Raw genomic sequence first — 21319 nt, 5'->3', positions numbered from 1 at the left:
TCTGTGAACGTCGACTACATGACACTTCACCATTGTTTGGGCCTAGAGGAAGGCATCGGGAAGTAATAAGTAGATGATTGGTTGCTAGAGTGATATAAGCTTAAACCCTAGTTTATGTGTTGCTTCGTAAGGGGCTGATTTGGATCCATATGTTTCATGCTATGGTTAGGTTTACCTTAATACTTCTTTTGTAGTTGCGGATGCTTGCAATAGGGGTTAATCATAAGTGGGATGCTTGTACAAGAAAGGGTAGTACCCAAGCACCGGTCCACCCACATATCAAATTATCAAAGTAACGAACGCGAATCATATGAGCGTGATGAAAACTAGCTTGACGATAATTCCCATGTGTCCTCGGGAGCGCTTTTCTCTATATAAGAACTTTTCTAGGCTTGTCCTTTGCTACAAAAAGGATTGGGCCACCTTGCTGCATCTTATTTACTTTTGTTACTTGTTACCCATTACGAATTACCTTATCACAAAACTATCTGTTACTGATAATTTCAATGCTTGCAGAGAATACCTTACTGAAAACCGCTTGTCATTTCCTTCTGCTCCTCGTTGGGTTTGACACTCTTACTTATTGAAAGGTCTAGATAGATCCCCTACACTTGTGGGACATCAGAATGCTATAGAGGACACGAAGAACTCAAATATATATATAGTCGAAAGGACTGAGGAAATTGCAAAGTTGGAGAATTTGAAAATTGAAGAAATTGCAAAAACTCAAATTGAAGATTTTCAACTTTGGTTGGTGGCGTAACCCACCGTATAAAAATGATGATTTCAGACACCGCGTACAATTGTTGTAGGGTTCTGAGAATCAAATTATTCATTAATTTCTTCACACTTAGAGGGTTAGTCTTCATTGATTGAAGAAAAACGTTACTTCGTGTGTTGCACATCTAAGTCATCAATTTTGCATAAGTGTTAGGATGTGTGTCCTTTTCAAAGAACATTCTAAGATTTTAAGATATTTGGCTCACACCGCAACTTGCTAAATCTCTTATCATCCAAGGGCTTTGTGAAGATATCTACCAGCTGATCTTTAGTATTCACGTGGTCGATGGAGATGTCTCCCTTCAACACATGGTGACGAAGAAAATGATGACGAATCTAGATGTGCTTTGTCTTCGAGTGCTGAACTGGGTTGTGAGCAATCTTGATAACACTCTCATTGTCGCAGTAGAGTGGCACATTCTTCACATCGATGCCATAGTCCTTGAGGGTATGATTCATCCATAGCAATTGAGAACATCAAGATCCAGCAGCAATGTACTCAGCTTCAGCAGTAGAGAGTGATACGCAGTTCTGCTTCTTCGAAGACCAACATACCAAGGATCGTTCGAGGAAATGACATGTGCCTGATGTTGACTTGCAATCCAACCGATCACCAGCATAGTCAGAGTCAGAATATCCAATGAGATCAAAAGCCGAGCCCTTGGGATACTGTAATCCAAGTGTTGGAGTGTGAGCTAGATATCGAAGAATATGCTTCACGGCCTTATGGTGTGATTCCTTCGGTGTAGCTTGAAATCGGGCACACATGCAAACACTAAGCATAATATCCGGCCTAGATGCACATAGATACAATAAAGAGGCAATCATGGAGCAGTATACCTTTTGATCGAAGTCTTTACCATTTTCATCGGTGCATAGATGGCAATTTGTGGGCATAGGGATTTTGACGCCTTTACAATCTTGCATGTCGAATTTCCTCAACACATCCTTGAGGTATTCTCTTGAGATATGAATATGCCATTGTGTTGTTGACGAATTTGAAGACCTAAGAAGAATTTCAACTCTCCCATCATAGACATTTGATATTCCTCACTCATCATATAGACAAATTCGTCACTGTAACATTGGTTACTACAGCCAAAGATAAGATCATCAACATATATTTGGCACACGAATAATTCATCATCATATGCTTTGGTGAAAAGAGTTGGGTCAAGTGAACCTGGTTTGAAGCCTTTCTTCATGAGGAATTCCTTCAATGTATCATACCACACCCGAGGTGCTTGCTTGAGGCCATAGAGAGCCTTGTTGAGTCTGTAGACGTGATCTGGAAGTTTTGGATCCTCAAAACCTAGTGGTTGAGCAACATATACTTCTTCCTCAAGCTTACCATTGAGGAATGAACTTTTCATCCATTTGATGTAAGATGATATTATGATGGTTAGCATAAGAAAGCAACATGCGAATAGCCTCAAGTCTAGCAACAGGTGCAAAAGTTTCATCGAAATCAATTCCTTCAACCTGTGTGTAGCCTTGAGCTACAAGACGAGCCTTATTCCTCACCAAAAGGCCATTTTCATCTTGCTTGTTGTGGTAGATCCATTTGGTGCTGATGATATTGTGCTTGCGTGGGTCTGGTCACTTGACAAGCTCCCACATATTATTGATCTTGAATTGATGCAATTCATCTTGCATAGCTTGAATCCACTCAGGCTCCATGCATGCTTCATCAACTTTGGTGGGCTCTGTGATAGAGACAAACTCAAAATACCCACAAATGTTAGACAAATGTGAAGCTTTTGAGCGCGTGAGAGGACCTGGTGCGTTGATGTCGTCGATGATTCTCTCAATCTGCACTTAATTTGCAACGCGAGGATGAGCAGGTTGACGACTTTGATTTGGCACAACATTTTCTTCAGGGCCATTTTCTTTAGTAGCACCAGTATGATTTTCTTCACGTTCTGGAATGACTTCTTCAGCAGATTCTTCGGTAGGGATGACATCCTCCTTGAACTTGATGGATTCCTCAGGTGAAATTTCATCTAGCATTGGAGGTAGGTGCTCCCTTTGTGAGCCGTTAGTCTCATCAAACCGCACATCTACAGTTTCAACAACCTTGTGATGATAGGTGTTGAAGACTCTGTAGGTGTGCGAGTCCTTTCCGTAACCAAGCATAAAACCCTCATGTGCTTTTGGTGCAAATTTAGAGTTGTGACGAGGATCTCTAATCTAGCATTTAGCACCGAAGACTTTGAAATAGCTTACATTGGATTTCTTGTCAGTGAGGAGTTCATATGAGGCCTTTTTGAAGAATTTGTGAAGATATACCCTGTTCATCATGTGGCGTGCAGTATCAATAGCATCAGGCCAAAAACGAGGTGGAGTCTTGTAATCATCAGACATAGTGCAAGCCATCTCAACAAGAGTCCCGTTCTTGCGCTCCATGACGCCATTCTGCTGAGGAGTATAGGGAGAAGATAGCTCGTGAGTAATACCAAGTTCATCAAGATAGTCATCAAGACCAGTTTTCTTGAACTCGGTCTCATTATCACTCCTGATATGCTTGATCTTCACACCAAAGTTCGTAGATGCTCTTGAGGAAAATCGTTTGAAGACTTCCTGCACTTCATATTTGTAAGTGATGATATGCACCCATGTGTAACTAGAATAATCATCAACAATGATAAAGCCATATAAAGATGTGGAATTAGTGAACATGGCATAATGAGTAGGGCCAAAGAGATCCATGTGCAGTAATTCAAAGGGACAAGAAGTGGTCTTGATAGTCTTTGAGGGATGCTTGGCTCTCGTGATCTTTCCAGCCTCACAAGCCCCACAAAGATGACCTTTGAGGAATTTCACGCCCTCGATGCCAATGACATGCTTCTTCTTTGTGAGTGTATGCAAGTTCCTCATCCCAGCATGACCAAGTCGTCGATGCCATAACCAGCCTTTTGAAGCTTTTGCAAATAGACATGTGGTAGGCTGTGGTCCTGCAAAGAAATCAACAATATACAAGTATCCTCTCCTAAAGACTTCGAAGACTTCGAAATTGTCAGATTCCATTAGCACAATGTAACAATGTTTGCCAAAGACGACAACCATATCAAGATCACAAAGCATTGAGACATACATGAGGTTTAATCCTAAGGACTCGACAAGCATGACTTTGTCCATGTGTCTACCCTTTGAGATTGCAACCCTGCCTAGACCCAATACCTTGCTTTTGCCTTTGTCAGCGTAGGTGATATGCTTCAGATGAGATGGAGATAAAGCAGTGTCCATCAATAAGTTCCTGTCACCGGTCATGTGATTTGTACATCCTCTATCGAGGACCCACTCAGTAGCTTTGGGTTGTTCATCCTGCAGATGAATTAGTGCAACTTATGAACCCATATACTTCATAAGTGAAGAATATGACATCAATTTCATCAGGTTGAATTTCATCAATAGTATAACAGATATTGTAATATGAGGACGTGATAAATGAATAATTCATTTCTTCATGATTAGCTCGCGTCCATTCAAGCATATTCAGGTGTCCAGCAAATTCTTCAGACGATTAAGTTCGTCTGGAGACCTGACCCTACATAAGAGATTAGTTTTTTTCTTCACCAACCACATCTGGAGGAGTGGCAAAGAGTTCATCATTATGCCATCTCCATAAGAAAAAGATGGCATAGAAGCCAATGCACTTCGTCTCACAGAAGAGGGGTTAGGGTAAGCATATGAATAAGCAGAGAAATTCTTCTAGGACTTATGAACATAATGGTTTGAATAATAATGCACATATTCATAGCCTTTAGACTTTCCTTGCGAAACAGAAGTGTTAGCACGATGATGTTCATATGAGGATTTGGATCCACGTGAGGAATTTGATCCAGATGAAGTATTTGGTCCATATGAGGACTTGGATCCATATGAAGATTTTGATCCATATGAAGAATTTGATCTGGGGTTTCTATTCTGCATAGGTGGTGTCATGATGACATTCACCTGAAGATTTTCAAGGCACCTTTTGGGAACCCAGATTTTCTTCATAGGGGGACTGTTCCTGTAGTTAGTTCCAACATATCAAACAAATACTTCACCATTCTGATTCTTGAACAGTTTATAGTTGGAGTCAAATGACTCATCAGAGGAATATGAAGATTCACAAGTAAATCCAGATAAAGTGCATGGATCTACAAGAGGTCCTTTTGCAGCAACCCATGAGGTTTTGGGGTACTACTCAGGTTTCCAGTAGGTCTCATCAGCATTGAGTTTCCTCTCAAAGGCAATACCCTCTTTCCTAGGGTTCCTGTTCAAGATCTACTTTTTGAGCACATCACAAAGAGTCTGATGCCCTTTGAGACTTTTGTATATGCATGTCACATACAATTCCTTCAACCCTGCATTATCGTCAGTGGTACTTGTGGTATCCTCAGATGAGGAATTTGTGACCACAGAGACAGTTGAAGAATTTGCAGCAATAGAAGCATTTGAACATTTAGGTGAAGAATTGACAGATTCACGCTCAATGCATTTCAAACATGGTGGAATAAATTCTTCCTGAGGGGAACTGATCTGTTGAGCAAGCAATGAATCGTTTTCCTTCTGAAGATCTTCATAACTCACTTTTAACTTCTCAAGATCTTGCTCTCTCTGAAGAATTTCAAGAGAAAGCTTCTCATGATCAACTAAAATAGAGTTATGATGACTCTAAAGTTTATCGAACTTAGACTGAAGACTTTGGAGATCATCCGTCAAAGTTTGAGTTCGATCCAGTTCCTCACCCATCAGGTCATCGCCTTTATCTAGCAGATTTTGAACCTTTTCCAAAGCCTTTTGTTGTTTAGTGGCAATGGTAACAAGCTTGGTATAACTAGGTCCAAAGACATCATCATCATCAGATTCACCATAATCATCACTAGAATCGGATGAGGAGTAATCAGGTACCTTTGCACCCTTAGCCATGAGGCATGGTGCGGATGATGATGATTCTGGTTCAAAAGTCATCGTTTTGAATGATACCTTGGAATCATCAAACCAGGGATTCTGACGAGTTCGATGACCTTCATACACATCAGAGATTTGGTCCCAGATAAGCTTTGCATTGCACAGATGCATAATGAGCCTAAACTGGTTCCTGGAGAGACAGTAGCAGATGATATCCTTCGCAATGCAATCCAGACAAGTGTACTTGCGAATATAATCAGCGTCCACCATCTTGCATAAGTCGGTGAGGCCAATCTCTGTGACGGTCCAGAGCTTGCTGTTCATCGCCCTGAGGCGCTTCCTCATCATGGCCTTCCACTTGGGATAATCATGACCGTCAAAGATAGGGCACGATACTTTCTTCATACCTGCGGTCGACATAACTAAAACTCCAAGTGGTTAAACCAAAATCACATAGAACAAGGGAGTACCTTTCTCTGATACCAATTGAAAGTGCATTATATCGACTAGAGGGGGGTGAATAGGCGATTTTTACAAATTTGTCACTGAGGAATTTCTAGGTGAAGAAATTCCTAAGCAATGCCACACTAGCAGCGGAATAAGTAATCAGGTATAAGCATAACAGAGCAACAACATAGTCATCATGATGAAATAAATACAAGCACAGAGTACAGATAGCGTGAAAACAGGATAAGCAGGCTGAAAGCTATGTGACTGAAGAAATAGGATTGAGGAAATAGAGAAAGTATCCAGTCAAAGTCTTCAAACAGTAATGATCAGGTTCATCAACACATGAATGAGGAAACGAAAGGGTTGAGGAAATAGAACCAGTTGGCTTGGTGAAGACAATGATTTGGTAGACCAGTTCCAACTACTGTGACAGTTGTACGTCTGGTTGGAGCGGCTGGGTATTTAAACCTGAGGACACACAGTCTCGGACACACAGTCCTCACCGTATTCTCCTTGAGCTAAAGTCACACAGACATCGCCCAATCACTCGCGGCAAGTCTTTAGGTGACTTCCAAACCTTCACAGACTTGGTCACTCGGCGATCCACAATTCCTCTTGGATGCTAAGACCATGACGCCTAACCGTCTGGAGGATACACAATCCTCAAAGGTAACAAGCGTCGGTTCCACACAGGAACTATCTCTTCAGTGATGCTCAATCACTTTGGGATTTGTAGGTGTTTGGGTTTGGGTTTTCCTCACTTGATGATTTTCGCTCAAAGTCCTCAGAGCATGGGATGCGCTCAATGACAAGTGTCAGTTTCTCTCGGAGCAGCCAACCAGCTAGGGGTTATAGGGGGTGGCTATTTATAGCCTAGGGAGTAGCCCGATATTATAAGACATAAATGCCCTTCAATGATATGACCGTTAGGTGGGTAGATATTTTGGGACAGCTGGCGCGTAGCACAACAACGGTCGGATATTTGAGGTTCAAATACCTCGGGGCTATCATGTTCCTCACTATGTAGGCAATCCACATTGGCGAATTCCTAACTCCTCAGTCAGAACAAATTTCTCAGAGACCAGAAGATCTTCGTCTCTGTCACTGAAGAAATTGACTGAACTGATATGAGATTTTCAATGGCTTCACTCAAAAGGATTGGGTAGGTGTAGGATTTTGAGATGAGCATCACTTGGAAATCACTTTCCTTAGTATTACCTCGACCCCCTTTAACAATACGGTGTTTCTATGACTCAAAACAGAGAAAATGAAACTACGAAAACAAAAGTCTTAACGCTTCATAATCCTCACATGAATATCCAAGTCTTCAAGGTCACACCAATTTCTTCACTTTTAAAATCTTCAAGAGAACCAAAGTCTTTAGCTGAAGACATACATTTTTAGGGGTCGACTTTCATCATAGATATCAAACTCCTCATCAACTTATAGAGCCTGTGTACACTCACAAACACATTAGTCCCTTAACCTACAAGTCTTCAATACACTAAAATCACTAAGGGGCACTAGATGCACTTACAAAAACGTTCGATTTGCCATGGTAAAAAATCAGACGTCAAATTTGTAGTGGAGTCCTTGATGATTTTTTGAAGTCTTTGGTAAATTTATGAACATCTTTGGAGGCATCCAAGTGTATGGTTTGTTAACTTCTGTCGGTGGGCGTTGTCCAACTATCTGTTTCATCGTGCAATACTCTTTATGTCATTTTATTGACGTGATAAGAACTAGGAAGGAATTAGGGTAAACAACCATAAATCCTTTGGTTTTTCTTTGATGCATTTGGAGAAAAAGGAACTCAATTCCTTGTTGTTAAACTTTTGTATCTCCTTGATATAATCTAGTACCACGCCTCGGTGTTACAAATGTTGTCCTTGCACTAGGTAGTTCACCAACAACTATAATTGTTAGAGAATTGTAGACAATATATTTCAACATTTCTTCTCACCTCTAAGCTGCATAGATTTATGTAAACCAGAAATCATATATTTCAGCAACATTGACTAAAGTGAGCCCGTTAAATCATAAGACCCTTTCCTATTGATGGTTTTGGTAATATAGAGGTTGGTGGACTAATTGAGTTGCTGACTCTTTTTGTTTTTGTTTCGTTTTGTTTTGTATGCGGCATAATATTGGTGTCTCTCTGTTCTTCAATTTATATTATTGCACATGTGGTCAACCTTATGTAGTTTATAGTTTATGTTACCACGCATGTGGGTCCTTGATACATTGGTAGCTTGATTGGTGTTTTAAGTTGTATTTTGTTTGTTTTCGTTGGTAGCTTGATTTCCTACTCATTTTGGTTTTTCACTTAATTTGCAACATGCATTTATGGCGTTTATTTGTAGCTTACTAATGGTTGAATTGAAAGAGTGTCATCTCACCAATTTCTAATGAAACCATCAAGCACAAGTCCACTAGTTTCTGCCAAACATCATCAATACATCATATGATGGACAACCCATCTTAAATCGAGGTCCTTTGAACTATCCATTCAATCAAGGCATTATTTAATTTAATTGTACTGGAGTTGAAATGGTTTATATGATTTTATAATGGAACCTTTACGGTGTGGCTTTATAGCTATGTTCATTGTCGTTTTGGTTAACCGGTAGGATGAAGCATGCTCCACTCTGGGAAACAAGGCTAGGAACTTGTAGAGATGAAAAGTAACTCTAGATATATATACAAAACTTGAAGAAGAAACTAATGAAATCCAAAATAACTCATGTATATCAATGGTATCACTCAATCTATTTAATGTAAGAAGTATTGAAGAAGAGAAAACTAGGTTCTGTTGGGAAAATTACGAAGATGTGATGCAAAAATACAAAGGCGAACATGGTTTCACGCGCACCCACATGAATAGTAAATAAAAAAACTGAAAAAAATAAAAAAATCTAATTTCGGGGTATGAAACTTGGTCGATTGGAGTTGCTCTTAGTGGGTTAAGCGGAGGTGGTTCTGGTCCATGGGATAATATCTGGTGCACCGGAGCTTATGGTGCTACCGGTGCACCGAACTCATATTGTGCTTTTAAAATGTTCAAAAAATTATGAAAAAAATTTAGCAGACTCACACAACATCAATGTAGGTTGTCACAAAATTTCAAGTCAAAATCCTAAACATAACTCAAAAAACAAAAATGATAAATTCAACACTGAATAGTACATAACATAACTTGGGCTTTAGATTTGGAGTAATGCTAGACCTACGAAAGGCTACGTAGGGATTTTACGTACGTGCTGATGTGGATGTTTAGGATTGGAAGCGGGGGGATGAAGGGCCCCACCTCATTTAAAATCAGGGGGAAGAAGATTTAGTTTTTAGAAGGTTACGTAAGGCTTCGTAAAACCGTTCGTAGGTCTAGTATTATCGTTAGATTTGGCCCATAATCACACTGATGTCAAATTTGTCATTTTTGTATCTCAAAAAATATTATAATTTTTTATACGAAATTTTGTGGCATCATACATTGATGTTGCGTTAACATGCTAGATTTTTTTTCAGATTTTAAAAAATATTTTATGACATCCAGTACACCAGATGCATTCCGTGTCCATTTCATTTGGTGTAACAAGAGCATATTCTTATTCATCACCAATTGCTTGACTCCCTTCCTTCTTAATGATGAAAATGACAGGCAATGTGTTGCTTGTTCTTGATAAAAACTTTCGATCTCGCCCATTAGGAAGCCGCATGAGTTTGTTTATATGTAGTATTGAGTACCGTGGTTTACAAGAAGATGAGGCCAATCGCTAGGATACAGCTGTAGAAGTAAAATAGGGAGGTTTAAACTGGAACAGATAGACATAGAGTCCATAGTGATTATTACCCCCAAGTACATGAGATCCTAACTAGGAGTATTTCCCCTCCAATCCTCCCTTCATCAATCCAAGAACACGCAGACGCCAACGACATGAGCTGGTCCGACCTGCCAGCCGAGCTCGTAGCCGGGATCGCCGACAGGATCACGGAGCACGTGGACCTCGCGCGCTTCCGCTCGGTTTGCCCATCTTGGCGCTCGGCCTCGGCGGAGCACGCCGCACGCCGCCGCACCCCCCTGGTCCTCCTGCCCTCCCAGAGCTACTCCCGCGTCGACCGCCGTCTCTGGTCACCCGCCAACGACAGCATCACGGAGACCCCCATGCCCGCCGCGTGCGGTCGCTCCTTCCTTTTCGCCTCGCCTCGTGGCTGGACCCTCGGCGTGGCCAACGACCTCTCGGCCACGCTGCTGCAACCATTCACCGGCGCGTCGGAGAGCCTGCCCGCACTGCCGCCATCCTTCCACGGCGAATATGAGAAGATCCTCCGTGACATGGTATGGGATCGGTCCCCTGGCGCCGTCATGATCTCGCCGGGCAAAGGCGCGTTCTTCTGCAAGCTGCCGGGCGACGGCGGGTCATGGAGCGCCGCCGGATCCTCGCAAACGGCTGCCGTCAGCAGCATCACCTACGATGACGGTACGTTTTACCTTCTGGACGGGCGAGCCCGCAGGGTCACGGCCGTGGACGCCGCAACTTTCGCCGTGACCGCCGTAGTCGAGCCACCAGATCTGGTGTCGCCCAGACATGCTTGGTGCACACCCGAGTCCACGCTCGTCGTGTCCTCCGGCGAGCTGCTCCTCATCGTCAGGACAGCCGGAGCACCATACGGCTCGGGGGGCCTCTTCAAGGTCTTCCGCGCGGACAGCCGGAGCCTGGCGGCCGGATGGTCGGAGGTCGCCGGCGGCGGCATCGGCAACCGCGCCCTGTTCGTGGACCATCTGCGCGGCTTCTGCGTGGAGGTCAGCGGGCTCAACGGGGTGCGGAGGAACTGCGTGTACGTGGCCAGCTCGCACGAGATGGTGAACGACGACTACGGGCTGGACGTTTATGGGAGGTACACCGTCTCGGTGCTCGACCTCGACGACCTTTCCACCCAGGATCTCTCATACGGGAACCTGTTGAAGTGCATGTGTGGCAGATTCTGGCAGTGGCCTTCTTGGATCATGCCAAGTCCGCGCTGATCCAAACAAAACTCTGTGCTTTGTCGCAGGAAATAAGAGTTGTTAATTTTCGACCAGGTATCCAGTCAGCACGGATGGTACGATGCTCAGATATTATTTGCAATATTTGTCAGACGTGTTTCGGGTTACAAGTGAGATGTGGTTTAATTTGCAAATTTTGGATTATGAAATCATTCACTCTGTTGCTACGAATAAAATGTCCATTGTTCATGGCCCGGCCCGGCACAGCATTCCTGGACGTGCCATCCCGGCACACCACTACGATATGCAAAGGTGACATTGCGTTCATCAGCAATTCCCATTCATAAGAGCAACTCTAGCAGACCCCACATCCCGCCCCCGCCCGCAAAATAACCACCAAAGTGCGTGTCGGGGCGGAAAAACCTGCCCGATCAGACCCCGCATCCCATCCCCCGCTCGCAAAATAAGCGTCAAAGTGCGGGTCGGGGCGGGAAAATCTGCCCGATCAGACCTCGCATCCCGCCGCGGCCCGCAAATATTTTTGCGGGTGCGGCAAAACTTCTCCCCCAACCTCTAGTTTCACGAGCTGGGAGGCCGACCCAAGCGCAGCCCCCATCCGCAGCGAGATTTGGCGGGAGGAACATTTCCACGCGCCCTTTCCCGCTCCCCCCACCCTCTGCCACCATTGTCCCGCCGCCGCACGCTCCGGTGCATCCTCCGCGGCCGTCCCTCGCCGCCATGGACGACTCCCAACTGCCCCCATCACCGTCGAGGTCGCGCATGCCCTTTCCCTTCGGGAGGATCTCGTCGCCGGCCATGTTGGCCCCGCCGTCGCTTAAGCTAGCGCCACGCCTGCCCGCAAGCGGCAGGGTAATGTGGTCGTGTAGGGCGGGAATCCAGCAGCCCCCGCCGCCAAGGTTCGCGCTCCCGGCGCCAACGCTGCTGCGTGATCTCGGCCGGCGGCGGAGAAGGTGACCAAGGCAGCAGCCGGCAAGATGAAGAGGAATCCGGCTACAAACAAGGCACCTCCTTCGTCCTCGAACTCCATCCCGAAAATAAGTGCCCCGCTGATGCCGTCCAACGGTGCTGCTCCCCCCGCAAGCGAGGTGTTCGACGAAATGGCCGGAAGGCATGGGTCTTCGGTCATGGTGCTTTCCTTTCGTTTTCGCCATTTGTTGCTAGCTTGTGACTTGTTATCGTTCAATATAGCGGTGGTTCAAACAATGGAACTGCCGAGTTCGTGAACTTGTTGGACACCAATGCCGTTGACATTGATCAAGCCGCGTTCGCATTCGAGTACAATGAAACGGAGGGCGGCGTGGATGATCATGGTTGTGAGGACATGGCCGTAACTTTTGCAAGGCCCTCTTTTGCATTTCTCGTACTGAACTTGGCTTTTATTTGCGCGTAAAACTGTGTTATGTTGTTTGAATTTGAATTTATTTGTGAGAACTTATGTCAAATGCGAGAGTTGAGCATTTTCCGTTTCCGTGTCGACGGGGCGCTGTCCGAACAGACCCCGCAAAAGCCGCCCCGTAAAAAAGTATATTCCGCGAATATCCTTTTATACGGGTCCTTTTGGGGGGTCTGCATCTGCGCCGATCCGAGCCAGCCCGCAAAAGCGGTTTCCCCCAAACTGCAAACGCGTTTTGTGGGCCGGCGGGATGCGGGGTCTGCTAGAGTTGCTCTAACTAGTTTTCGCTCACCATGGGAAGTCACATATGAAGAGATGATGAGAATGACCTTTTTTGTTTTCCGGAACAGTCAATTTGCAGAGTACATAATTAGTAATCATATCTCTGCTTTGAATATATAAATAGTCTCATACTATGGTACATTACTCAATGCCTTGCAAATAGAAAACAAGAAGAGAAAAAAAAACTATCAAAACAATTAGACCATGTGACAGAACCAAATTAAAAAAAAAGTGCAAAGTATACAAATGTTGTAAAATTGTGACATGAAATGTACGCATCGCCCCCCCCCATCTTCCCTCCCCTCCCCAAACACAAGCTTCATTGAACTGATGATAAGCTGCAACAACAACACTTAGACGGTGTTTGTTTCAACTTTATGGACCAGATTCAACTTTGAAAAAGTTGAATATGAAACAAACAGCTATTTCAAACCAGTTTTAAAAAATCAACTAAAATGTGATTCAGGCTATTTTTGGCGCTTTGGGTTGAAGCACATCCTAGTGTACTTCAGTGCCAAAGCTGATTGTGTCAAATAGCTTTACCAGCATAGTGAATACATAGCTGATTCTCTCGAAGCTGAAGCCGAGTCTGCCATGAACTTCCAAAATATTATTGTACATTGCATGAGACTGTCATGCATTCTCGTATCAAAACATTTGTCATCACAAAACAATGGTTTGACTTCGCGCAACTGATATGCTTAACACTTTAGAACTCAAGCCAGCCAAGAAAAGTGGCCCTAGCAAGACACAAGTGCAGATACCCTTATACAAGAGCCCTTGCTAGTGGCTCCCCCAAAAGAGCAACGTTAGTGGTGTGCCCAAATAAGCCCACGACACTAATAACTCTTTACTAATGGCATGATGGCCAGAAGGCACGCCACTAGTAAGTGGGACCCAATACTGGCACACCACACTAGTAGTGGCGTGGATGTCGTGGGCACGCAACTTGTACCGCAAATACTAGTGATGTTGGGTTCTGGTGCGCACACTAGTAGTAATTGGTGCAGACCCAGTTTTGGACCCCACTTATTAGTGGTGTGCACATTTGCCCGCACGCCATTAGTAAGCTTGATACTAGTGGCGCCATACAGAATGTCACACGCACTAGTAACATATGCAAGTCTCATTTACAAGTCGCGCGCTGGCATGCCACAAGTAAGTGGCTTATTAGTGGCGTTCATCGCCACTAGGCACACCACTACGGGCTTCGCTCAACAATTTACCTGCTCTCACATCTGATGCCCCTATCGCCCTTCTTCCTCCTCTCCTTTCACTTTTTTACTCCCCTCTTTCACTTCATCCTCCTCTCCTTCTTAAACCCTCCCCCTTATTTCTCCCTCCTCTCGATCACTCCTCTCTCTTTCATTTCATTTTTTTAGTTCTTTAATTTTGGCATTCTCCTTGGAATTTCTTTTTTTTCCTTTAATTTTGCTCAGCACATCCCCTGCTTTGCTAGGCCTGAACTCTTGCAGAAGCTAAATGTTGTCATGGATGAGGAAACCACAGTTAAGGTTCACCTCAAGAAAAAAGAGGGCTTTAACTTTAGGGTTTTTGTCATAAAGAAAAAGATGAACCTTTTTTGGTTGCCCTGGTTGTAGAGGATTGGCCAAAGCGTACATGTTTGAAGTTAGGATGGAGCTCTACCTCGATATGATACGTCCATTTTGCATCACGTTTTCCTACTGTTATTTATGTTGTTTTATTGAATAATAATGTTTTTTGGAGTAATTCTAATGCCTTTTCTCTCATAATATGCAAGGTATACACAAAGGGGGAGAATTCTGGCAGCTGGAAATCTGGACCTGAAAAAGCTACGTCAGGCTACCTATTCTGCGCAACTCCAAATGAGTTGAAACGTTAAGAGGAATTTTTATGGAATATTTTAGGAATATTGGAGCAAATAAGTACCAGAGGGGCCCCACCAGGTGGGCACAACCCACCTGGGCGCGCTAGGGAGCCCAGGCGCGCCCTGGTGGGTTGTGCTCACCCAGGCCCACCTCCGGTGTCCCTCTTCTGGTATAGAAGTCATTTTGACCTAGAAAAAATAAGGAGAGGACTTTCGGGACGAAGCGCCGCCGTCTCGAGGCGGAACTTGGGCAGGAGCACTTTTGCCCTCCGATGGAGCGATTCCACCGGGGAACTTCCCTCCCGGAGGGGGAAATCATCGTCATCCTCATCACCAACAACTCTCCCATCTTGGGGAGGGCTATCTTCATCAACATCTTCAACAACACCAACTCCTCTCAAACCCTAGTTCATCTCTTGTGTTCAATCTTTGTACCGGAACTGTAGATTGGTGCTTGTGGGTGACTAGTAGTGTTGATTACATCTTGTAGTTGATTACTATATGGTTTATTTGGTGGAAGATTATATGTTCAGATCCATTATGCTATTTAATACCCCTCTGATCTTGAGCATGATTATCATTTGTGAGTAGTTACTTTTGTTCTTGAGGTCACGGGAGAAATCATGTTGCAAATAATCATGTGAACTTGATATGCGTTTGATATTTTGATGATATGTATGTTGTGATTCCCTTAGTGGTGTCATGTGAATGTTGACTACATGACACTTCACCATATTTGGGGCTAAGGGAATGCATTGTGAAGTAGTTATTAGATGATGGGTTGCGAGAGTGACAGAAGCTTAAACCCTAGTTTACGCGCTATTCCGTAAGGGACCGATTGGATCCAAATGTTTAATGCTATGGTTAGAATTTATTCTTAATACTTTTCTCGTAGTTGCGGATGCTTGCGGGAGGGTTAATCATAAGTAGGAGGTTTGTTCAAGTAAGAACATCACCTAAGCACCGGTCCACCCACATATCAACTTATCAAAGTAGCGAGCACAAATTAAGCCAACATGATGAAAGTGACTAGATGAAAATCCCGTGTACTCTCAAGAACACTTTTTTTTTATGATAAGAGACCGTTTTGGCCTGTCCTCTGCCTCAAAAGGATTGGGCTACCTCGCTGCACTTTTGTTACTACTATCGTTACTTGCTCGTTACAAATTATCTTTCTATCAAACTACTCTGCTACTTACAATTTTAGCACTTGCAGACATTATCTTGCTGAAAACCACTTGTCATTTCCTTCTGCTCCTCGTTGGATTCGACACTCTTACTTAACTAAAAGGCTACAATTGACCCCATATACTTGTGGGTCATCAAGGCTATTTTCTGGCGCCGTTGCCAGGGAGTGAAACGCTCTTGGTAAGTGGAAATTGGTAAGGAAACATTATTACTACATGCTGAAATTTATTGTCACTTGCTACTATGGAAAACAATCCTTTGAGGGGTTTGTTTGGGGTATCTTCACCTCGACCGGAACCACAATTAGTTTCCCCTCAACCTACTACACCTACTGAAAATATTGAATATGAAATTCCTTCGGGTATGGTAGAACAACTGCTAGCTAATCCTTATGTAGGAGATGGAACGAACATCCTAATATGCACTTGATATATGTGGACGAAATTTGTGGATTGTTTAAGCTTGCAGGTTTACCCGGAGAAGAAGCTAAGAAGAAGGTTTTCCCTTTATCTTTGAAGGGAAAAGCATTGACATGGTATAGGCTATGCGATGATATTGGATCTTGGAAGTGGAATCGGTTGAAATTGGAATTCCATCAAAAAAATTATCCTATGCATCTAGTTCATCATGATCGGAATTATATATATAATTTTTGGCCTCGTGAAGGAGAAAGTATCGCTCTAGCTTGGGGGAGGCTTAAGTCAACGTTATACTCATGCCCCAATCATGAGCTCTCAAGAGAAATCATTATTCAGAATTTTTATGCCCGGCTTTCTCGTAATGATCAATCCATGCTCGATACTTCTTGTACTGGTTCTTTTATGAAGAAGACTACTCAATTCCAGTGGGATCTTTTAGAAAGAATTAAGTGCAACTCTGAAGATTGGGAACTCGATGAAGGTAAAGAGTCAGGTATTGAACCTAAGTTTGATTGTGTTAAATCTTTTATGAATACCAATGCTTTTCAAAAGTTTAGCACGAAATATGGTATTGACTCTAAGATAATAGCTTCCTTTTGTGAATCTTTTGCTACTCATGTTGATCTCTCTAAGGAGAAGCGGTTTAAATATCACCCACCTATTAAAGAAGAAATTAAATAACCGGTAACAGCTAAATAAGAAACTATCATTTACAATGTTGATCCAGTTGTTCCCACTGCTTATATTGAAAAACCACCTTTCCCTATTAGGATGAAGGAACATGCTAAAGCTTCAACTGTGGTTAACAAAAGTTATGTTAGAACACCCAAACAGCTGAACAAATTAGAGTTGAACCTAGTGTTGCTATGATTAAAGATCTCTTGGTCGATAATATTGATGGGCATGTTATTTACTTCTATGATGAAGCTTCTAGAATTGCCAAACCTGATAAAAAAGATAAACATAGAGCAGTTGTTGGCATGCATGTTGTCTCAGTCAAGATAGGAGATCACTGTTATCATGGGTTATGTGACCTAGGTGCTAGTATGAGTGCTATTCCTTTTTACCTTATATGAAGAAATTAAGAATGAAATAACACCTGCTAAAATAGAAGACATAGATGTTACTATTAAACTTGCCAATAGAGATACTATATCACCAATTTGGATTCTTAGAGATGTTGAAGTCTTGTGTGGGAAAATAAAATACCTACTGATTTTCTTGTTCTTAGCTCCCCACAAGATGAGTTTTGTCCCATTATCTTTGGTAGACCTTTCTTGAACATCGTCAATGCGAGAATAGATTGTAAGAAACAAATTGTCGGTGTTAGCTTTGGTGATGAATCTCATGAATTTAATTTTCCAAGTTTAGCAGACAACCTCGTAAGAAAGATTTGCCTAGTAAGGATGAAATTATTGGTCTTGCTTCTATTGTTGTACCCCTACTGATCCTTTAGAACAATATTTGCTAGACCATGAAAATGATTTGCATATGCGTGAAAGAAATGAAATAGATAGAATCTTTTTTGAACAACAACCTCTGCTTAAACACAATTTGCCTATTGAAACTCTAGGAGGTCCTCCTCCACCTAAAGGTGATCATGTGTTTGAATTAAAACAATTACCAGACACTTTGAAATATGCTTATCTTGATGAGAAAAAGATATATCCTGTTATTATTAGTGCTAACCTTTTAGAACATGAAGAAGAAATATTATTGGAAGTTCTAAGGAAGCACTAAGCTGTTATCGGATATACTCTTGATGATCTTAAGGGTATTAGTCCCACTCTATGTCAGCACAAGATAATATGGAACCTGATGCTAAACCCATTGTTGATCACCAACTTCGGTTAAATCTGAAGATGAAATAAGTGGTAAGAATGAAAATATTGAAACTTCTAGAAGCAGGTACAATCTATCCTATAACTAATAGTAGATGGGTAAGTCCTGTTCATTATGTCCCTAAGAAAGGACGTATTACTGTTGTTCCTAATGATAAGAATGAGCTTATCCACAAAGAATTGTCACAGGCTATAGGATGGTAAATGATTATAGAAAATTAAGCAAAGCAACTAGAAAAGATCATTACCCTCTGCCTTTTATTGATCAAATGTTAGAAAGATTGTCTAAGCACACACATTTTTGCTTCCTTGATGGATATTCTCGTTTTTCACAAATACCTGTTTCACAACCTGATCAAGAAAAGACCACTTTTACTTATACTTTTGGAACTTATGATTATAGACGTATGCCTTTTGGTTTATGTAATGCACCTGCTACCTTTCAAAGATGTATGACTGCTATATTCTCTGATCTTTGTGAAAAGATTGTTGAGGTTTTCATGGATGACTTTTCTATTTACGAGAAGTCTTTTGATGATTGTTTAAGCAATCTTGATCGAGTTTTGCAGAGATGTGAACAAACAAATCTTGTCTTGAATTGGGAGAAGTGCCACTTTATTGTTAACAAGGTATTGTTTTGGTCCATAAAATTTCTGAAAGAGGCATTTGTAAGATGCAATTGGGAAAATGCCATGTCCTAAAGATATCAAAGGTATTCGTAGTTTCCTTGGTCATGCTGGGTTTTATAGAAGGTTTATCAAAGACTTTTCTAAAATTTCTAGTCCTCTTACAAATCTTTTGCAAAAAGGATATTCCCTTTGTGTTTGATGATGATTGCTTGGAAGCCTTTGAAACACTAAACAAAGCCTTAATTACTGCACCTGTTGTTCAACCACCTGATTGGAACTTGCCTTTTGAGATTATGTGTGATGCTAGTGATTATGTTGTTGGTGCTGTTCTAGGACAAAGAGTTGATCAGAAATTGAGTGTTATCAATTATGCTAGTAAAACTCTAGATAGTGCTCAACGAAATTATGCTACTACTGAAAAATAATTAGTAGCTGTAGTCTTTGCCTGTGATAAATTCAGATCTTACATTGTTGACTCTAAAGTGATTCTTCACATCGATCATGCTGCTATAAAATATCTTATGGAAAATAAAGATGCTAAACTTAAACTCATTAGGTGGGTTCTTCTGCTACAAGAATTTGATTTGCATATCACTAACATTAAAGGAGTAGAGAACCCCGTAGCTGATAACTTGTCTAGACTTGAAAATATTCTTGATGACCCACAACCTATTAATGATAGCTTTCCTGACAAACAATTAGCTGCAATAAATGTTTCTAATAGTACACCTTGGTATGCTGACTATGCTAATTATATGGTTGCTAAATACATACCACCTAGCTTCACTTACCAACAAAAGAAAAAAATTCTTCTATGATTTAAGACATTACTTTTGGGATGACCCACATCTTTATAAAGGAGTAGATGTTATTATTAGATGTTTTGTACCTGAGCATGAACAGGAACAAATCCTACGGAAATGTCACTCCGAGGCTTATGGAGGACATCACGCAGGAGACAGAACCGCTCATAACACTACAAAAAAATACACTTCCGTGATGATACGTGTTTGTCACAGTAGGTCGCATTTTTTGTCATGCATGTACATCCATGATAAATTTATGACAGAATCAAGATAGTCATACCTGTGCTGTCGTAGAAGTGTTCCATGACATTACCAAAATTATCATCACGGAAGTGTCCACTTCCATGACGATAAATCGCGCGTCACAGAAGTGCTTTCGTCAAGGGTGACCGACACGTGGCATCCACCGTAACGGAACGCCGTTAAGCTATCGGGTCGGGTTTTGAATCCGATAACCCGTTAACAGCCCCGACCAATGGGGATTTTCCACGTGTAAAATCATCATTGGCTGGAGGAAACACGTGTCGGCTCATCGTTGGGACAGATGTCATCCACTCATTGGACGGAAGGCGCCTATGATACGTCGACACGTGGCACGGCCCAACAGAGGCCCATTCCTGTGAAAAGGCCGGCCCAGTAAAAATTAGCAGGCTAGCCCATATAAGGCCTACTTGTGTCAGGTCCATTTAAGCCCACAGCCCATACGAGATGTGCCAATTCGGCCCGTCAACGGCCCGTTATAGATTTGAAACCATTGCAGCCCATCGTCAGTTCTAGCCCGTTAACAGCCCACTATATATTTGGGCTCAATATCGGCCCGATGAGATTTCGGACTGTTAACGGCCCATTTAATGGATGGGCCAATTTTTAGGATGTACATCTTTCGGCCTTTTAGCGACCCATTTAAATGTTGGGCTAATTTCCGGCCCGGTGTGTCTTTCAGCCTGTTGATGGCCCATAAATCTGATGGGCCATTTTGTTGTCGGACCTGCGTTTCGGCCTTTTAGCGGCCCATTTAAGTGTTGGGCCAATTTCTAGCCCGGTGTCGCTTTCAGCCTGTTGACGGCCCATAAATCAGTTGGGCCATTTGTAGTCGGACCTGAGTTTTGGCCTTTTAGCGACCCATTTAAGTGTTGGGCCAATTCCCGGCCCTGTGTGCCTTTCGGCCTGTTAACGGACCATAAATGAGTTGGGCCATTTGCAGTCGGACCTTAGTTTTGGCCTTTTAACGGCCCATGCCCTTCATGGTCCAATACCAGCCCGGTTTCTCTTTCGGCCTGCTAAAGGCCCACAACACAGTTGGGCCATTTACAATACGACCTGACTTTCGGCCTCTTAGCGGCCCATGGTCTTCATGGTCCAGTACAAGCCCGCTGTCTCTTTCGGTCTGCTAAAGGCCAATAGTATAGTTGGGCCATATGTAGCCCAAACTTAGTAACGGCCTGTTAACGGCCCGTGAAATAAATTGGGGCCACCTGTTGCCCGCTTCGATGTCGGCCTGTTAACGACCCGGGAGGTAAGAGGGCCGACCATTAACTTTCGGCCTAGTAACGGCCCATTAACTTAATGGGCCCACTAAAGTTCGTACATGTCTTTAGGCCAAATTAGATAATTTGAGCCCATTACGACGAGCAATTATGCACAGGACCAAAACCGATCAAGCAAAGGTACGACATACAGGGAATAACGTTGCACATCCAGCATATATTACAGGAAATTACATCCACTGGGCAATCAAAGATTGATGCCAGTGCAAATAAATGAGCAGAACCTAACCA

General features: G+C 42.7%; 1 protein-coding gene across 1 annotated transcript; it reads left to right on the top strand.

Moving 5' to 3' along the window:
- The first annotated feature begins 9908 nt into the window (after window positions 1-9908).
- LOC123093691 (F-box protein SKIP23-like) lies at window positions 9909-11257 on the top strand. The gene has a single exon (XM_044515704.1). It carries the CDS (start codon window positions 10064-10066, stop codon window positions 11150-11152), a length of 1089 nt encoding a protein of 362 aa, XP_044371639.1. The 5' UTR covers window positions 9909-10063; the 3' UTR covers window positions 11153-11257.
- The last annotated feature ends 10062 nt before the right edge of the window (window positions 11258-21319 follow it).

This window comes from Triticum aestivum, chromosome 1B (assembly GCF_018294505.1).
Source record: "Triticum aestivum cultivar Chinese Spring chromosome 1B, IWGSC CS RefSeq v2.1, whole genome shotgun sequence".
Taxonomy (NCBI): Eukaryota; Viridiplantae; Streptophyta; class Magnoliopsida; order Poales; family Poaceae; genus Triticum; species Triticum aestivum.
This window is presented reverse-complemented; position numbering and strand designations above follow the sequence as displayed.

Coding starts and splice junctions, on each gene's coding strand:
- LOC123093691 (XM_044515704.1), top strand. CDS start 10,064: ATGAGCTGGTCCGACCTGCCAGCCGAGCTCGTAGCCGGGATCGCCGAC.